Source organism: Triticum aestivum, chromosome 7B (assembly GCF_018294505.1).
Source record: "Triticum aestivum cultivar Chinese Spring chromosome 7B, IWGSC CS RefSeq v2.1, whole genome shotgun sequence".
Lineage (NCBI taxonomy): Eukaryota > Viridiplantae > Streptophyta > Magnoliopsida > Poales > Poaceae > Triticum > Triticum aestivum.
Window position 1 is genome coordinate 13,227,190 of NC_057813.1, and position 4,780 is coordinate 13,231,969.

The 4,780-nt window shown below is 45.8% G+C and overlaps 1 protein-coding gene across 1 annotated transcript; it reads right to left on the minus strand.

Annotated features, from left to right (window-relative positions):
* Window positions 1-1,296: 1,296 nt before the first annotated feature.
* On the minus strand, window positions 1,297-4,467 carry LOC123161498 (subtilisin-like protease SBT3.9). Its single transcript, XM_044579324.1, has 10 exons — window positions 4,372-4,467; window positions 4,205-4,296; window positions 3,974-4,071; window positions 3,727-3,894; window positions 3,020-3,633; window positions 2,817-2,884; window positions 2,421-2,693; window positions 2,218-2,335; window positions 1,921-2,092; window positions 1,297-1,835 (listed from the first exon to the last, which is right to left on the minus strand). The coding sequence occupies exons 1-10, from the start codon at window positions 4,450-4,452 to the stop codon at window positions 1,297-1,299; spliced, it is 2,223 nt and encodes a 740-aa protein (XP_044435259.1). The 5' UTR covers window positions 4,453-4,467.
* Between the last annotated feature and the right edge of the window lie 313 nt (window positions 4,468-4,780).

Sequence of the window (4,780 nt, forward strand, 5' to 3'; positions counted from 1 at the left end):
CACCTCGCGAGGCTTGGCCCCTCGCGAGGGTCTTGTGGTGTTGGTCTTGAAGCTGGGTTGTACCAGGCCGTCGATGGAGCCACGTGGTGGGCCTCAGGCAGGCAGGGCTGGATACCCCCGAATCTAGGACGCCGACAGTCGGGTTGTTCAAACATGTGTATTTAGAATTAGATAAGACATGTTAAGTTAAGAAAAACTAGGGAGGCTGGGTAACAAACAAGACAATGGCAACAATTGTCTAAAGTTAAGAAGTTGAGAATAATATATACCTTGAGTATGCTAGGGAACAACATGCTTGGGCCTCTCGACCAGAATGAGGCGGCCCTCGGTGACAATACCCCTTTTTCGACAACGGTCATTGCGGGTGACACCTTCACCACCGCATTCCTAGCATGACATATGACTGGCATGAGTTCCCGGAGAAGAAGAAAATGCATTGAAATATGTTTCGGACAACACGACATGCACTCACCCTTTGTCCCAACTCCAATAGGAGGCAACTCGCTGTGCGATCTCAAAATCCACCACTAGACAGGGCATAACGCCCCTACACAAAGTCAGGAAGTCAAGCAGGTTAGTAGTGTACTGTGCAAATATGAGGCCCTTGGCGCCAGCCATGGTGGTGAGATTGATGGCTATGGGAAGTGCTTGTCGAGGCGGCATGCTTCTCGGTGCCACGGTTGTGCCATTAGAAAATGAGTGTACCATGTCATGTGTTTCATTTTTTTTACCCGGCTTAGAACCATGTCTAGACTCTAGAGGAGTAGAATTAATCAAAGGACATGGGTGGTCAGGACTCGGGACAATGAATGAGCAACTACGAATATAAGGATCTTGAAGTCTTGACACTTATACCGATGAATAAAGACCACGACAGTACAAAGGAAATTGTGCAAAAATTGATAATAATATAAACTTAACACGAGCATTTTAGACATTAGCAGCCATCCACGAATTCATTGACATTTTCCCAGCAAAGAAAATTCGATTGTGTTGATTTCTTTTCACTTTCAGTTCAACAACCTTTTCATCAAGAAAGATAGATTTGTGAGCTTTACATCCATGGTTGTGCCATACTCTAGTTCATGTCAATGATATATATGATCCGACATTTTCTTTTTAAGTGCAATTTTTGTACAAGTTTGTGAAGAAACCACACCTTTGCAAAGAAGAACCATACTACTTCTGTATAACTTTTTTTATGATGTACAAATTCGATACTGAGTGTTTCTCCTACATTTCCGTATGCGACCTACATGAATACACAAACAAGGTGTAGAATAACAAGATACAAGTTTAAGCGGTATCCGCAACGAAGTCTTGTACCACAGTCCGTACAGCAACAGGAATTCTCACTGAGTGGGTACTTCCGTCTGACCATGTCAAGCTCCCGAAAGTGTATCCTCCTTGCACTCTCTGCCTTGTTGTGAATGTCACCATAAATGTTGCGCTTCTACTGCTTCCTTTGGTGAAACTAATCACAGATGGTTCCACGAACACATCTATCCCTGCTGGAGCTTCAACCACTAAATGATATGTTGCTTCCGCTGGCCCAACATTAGTCACAGTGCGCCGAAGCATGACACGGTCCTTGAGGTCCGGCACGGCAATTGACGGGAGGTTGAGATTGAGGTAGTAGGACTCACAGCCATCTAAATATCCAAGAGTGCAGTTGAAAAACTTGTTGTACACCCTTGAATCCATGTCATAAACCAAGCCAGGGTCAATGGCTCTATCTGGGTCAATGTGTCCACCACCAAAGTCGAAGGGGTCGGCTAGTTTCCTTGGGACCGCTTCTGCTTGGATTGGCATGCCAAAACGATCAGTCACAGATGCTGCAATCAAGATAGGAAACAATCAAGTCAGTTATATCTTTTGACAAGTTGTTTTCATGTATTTTTTGTATTTCCATGTTCGTACCTGTGGTGACCATGGCAGACTTAATCATGGCAGGTGACCAGCCAGGGTGAACCGACTTGAGCAGTGCGGTCACAGCGGAGACATGCGGGCACGCCATGGATGTCCCGGATTTGAACACGTAGGAGTTGCGCTCCGCTGCCAAGATGCTAACGCCAGGTGCAGCAATGTCGGGCTGCGCAAACATGTGTATTGAGAATTAGATAAGATGTGTTAAGTAAAAAAACCTAGGGAGGCTAGGTAACAAACAAGACAATGGCAACAATTGTCTCAAGTTAAGAAGTTGAGAATAATATATACCTTGAGTATGCTAGGGAACAACATGCTTGGACCTCTTGACGAGAATGAGGCGACCCTCGGTGACAACACCCCTTTCCCGACAACGGTCATTGCGGGTGACACTTTCACCACCGCATTCCTAGCATGACATATGACTGGCATGAGTTTCCGGAGAAGAAGAAAATGCATTGAACTATGTTTCGGACAACACGACAGGCACTCACCCTTTGTCTGACCTCCAATAGGAGACAATTCGGTGTGCGATCTCAAAATCCACCACTACACAGGGCATAACGCCCTTACACAAAGGCAGGAAGTCGAGGAGGTTAGTAGTGTACTGTGCAAATATGAGACCCTTGGCGCCAGCCATGATGGTGAGATTGATGGCTATGGGAAGTGCTTGTGGAGGCGGCATGCTATTCGCTGCTGCCGGTTGATAGCACAGGACGATTTTACCAGTGACGTTGCTCAATGTCAGTGATGATTCGGTGTCACAGCTGTGCATTAGTTTTAATTCAGTATAATTGACAAAATCACCGAATCGTGGTTAAAAAAGTGGACAACTACAAAAAATTCGTGAAGTGATCAGTTCCATAAATACAAAAGTTTTATTTCATTACCTCCCGGCATAAACAAGGCCTTTAAAGTCGTCGCTGATTAGAGATGCATTGTAGTGAAGAGATTGCCCCTGTGTTTCGAGTCAAGCAATGTCAGTAAAAGAATTAGGGAAGCTAGCTTCAGGGACGAGCTAAATATATATTTTGTTTCTTTTCACGATCTGAGATGAATACTTGAAGAATGTTTGTTTGTAGCGTGCACGTACCACCAGCTTTTCTTTGTTTCCGAGCGATATCAAGGTCGGGAAAGACCGGTCAATCGTGCTAGCGGCCACCGTGGTAACCCATGGAAGGGTATTGGACACTGTTTGCGGCACAGGGCCATCATTCATTCCGGAAAACACGACAGAAATCCCTCTTTGCACAGCATGTAGCGTCCCGGGTAACTCGTGACCAGCCCCTCCAAGCGAGAGTGACAAGACGTCAACACCGTCATATATGGCGTCATCGATAGCCGCGAGGATCGCTGCTTCAGGGCAATTCCCACCCAACCAACAAACCTTGTAGATACTGAGCCGCGCACGTGGCGCCCCGCCGCGTGCCACGCCCATGCCTAGGCCTCCGTAGCTCACGCCCTGCACTTCCCCGCCGGCGACGGTCGAGGCGACATGCGTGCCATGGCCGTCAATGTCCCTAGGGGACTTGTAGTTGTTGTTTAGCACCCCGTCACTGATGCCGAGACCATACCAGCGCGCACCAATGATCTTTCTGTTGCAACTTGTGGCGTTGAAATCCTGACCAGTCTGGCATTTCCCTTTCCACCGTGCCGGCACAGGGCCATACCCATTGTCATCAAAACTTCGTGATTCAGGCCATATGCCTATAAAGAAGCATGCATATTCATGGGAATTAATTTATTCGGTAATGGGATTTCTCATATTTAGGATGTAAGCTTGAGGGTGGGATTGCGAACCTGTATCGATCACACCCACGATGACATCTTCACCGTACTTTGCTTCTTTTAGTAGTCCCGGTTGTTGTGCTGGTTGTTGGTTATGGTCAAGGCCAAGAAAGTCCCAACTCCGAGTTGTGTGCGTTTCATGAAAAATGTTAGGCTTGACGGTGACAACTTCAGGGAATTCTACATTCAAAATATGTTGATTAGTTCAAGTCGGTCGTACAAGTAGATACAACGATAGCTAGGACTGAAAATTACTTACTTGCGATTGTCTCAGCCTGAGACTCGGTGAGCATCGCCGCGAAACCAGAAAATCCATGCTTGTAACTATAAACTATTGACCTCAAGGCTTCATCCTTGCTGTTGCCAAGTAAAACGAAGGTGAGCAAATCGAGATGTTTCGTGCTAACTAATATGTCTATATATGATGCAACATGCACTTAGTAGCTTTTGTTTTGAACAACATGAACTTGTAGATAGCTAGTAATTGTACCTCCCAAAAACAGAGGTTAGCATGTCATGGTGAGACGCGGTAACCACAGACGGGTCATCATGCTTCTTCTCCCCCATATACACGATGTAGAGCTGAAATTCATTTTGTCGCGTAAGTTTTCAACAACAAAAATTAGTATTGAAAGAGGCCTCGGGTGTGTATCTTACTTTGCTCGACGCGTTAGCTGAAAGAGGCAGCAGTGTCACCAGCAGTAGCAGAGCACTGCGGAATGCTGTTCTCGAATCCATTTTTGACGTCGAGAAGAGAGCTATGTTGTTGTGTTTGTGTTCCCTCGTTTGGGTTGTATGTTTATATAGCAGCCAGGAGCAATGAGCATGGGGTGCAAGAACAGTTCAAACCAATTTGTTTGCGTGTCTTTTTTTCTCATTTCAGAGGGAATGTTTCAGTTTTGTTAGGTGACAGCGACACACACACGTGAGAAACGAAGACCAGATCCTTTGTCTATATTGGAATCCCCGTGCTTTTTGTAATGAGGAAGAAGCACCACGTTTTGATCAGGTCTTGGCGGCTATTAGTACCAAACCGGATATAGATATTAATCAATTATATGCTCTC

Coding starts and splice junctions, on each gene's coding strand:
- LOC123161498 (XM_044579324.1), bottom strand. CDS start 4,452: ATGGATTCGAGAACAGCATTCCGCAGTGCTCTGCTACTGCTGGTGACA. Junction 3,895..3,973: donor TCAGGCTGAGACAATCGCAA/GTAAGTAATTTT, acceptor TTTTGAATGTAG/AATTCCCTGAAGTTGTCACC. Junction 2,336..2,420: donor TATTGGAGGTCAGACAAAGG/GTGAGTGCCTGT, acceptor ATGTCATGCTAG/GAATGCGGTGGTGAAAGTGT.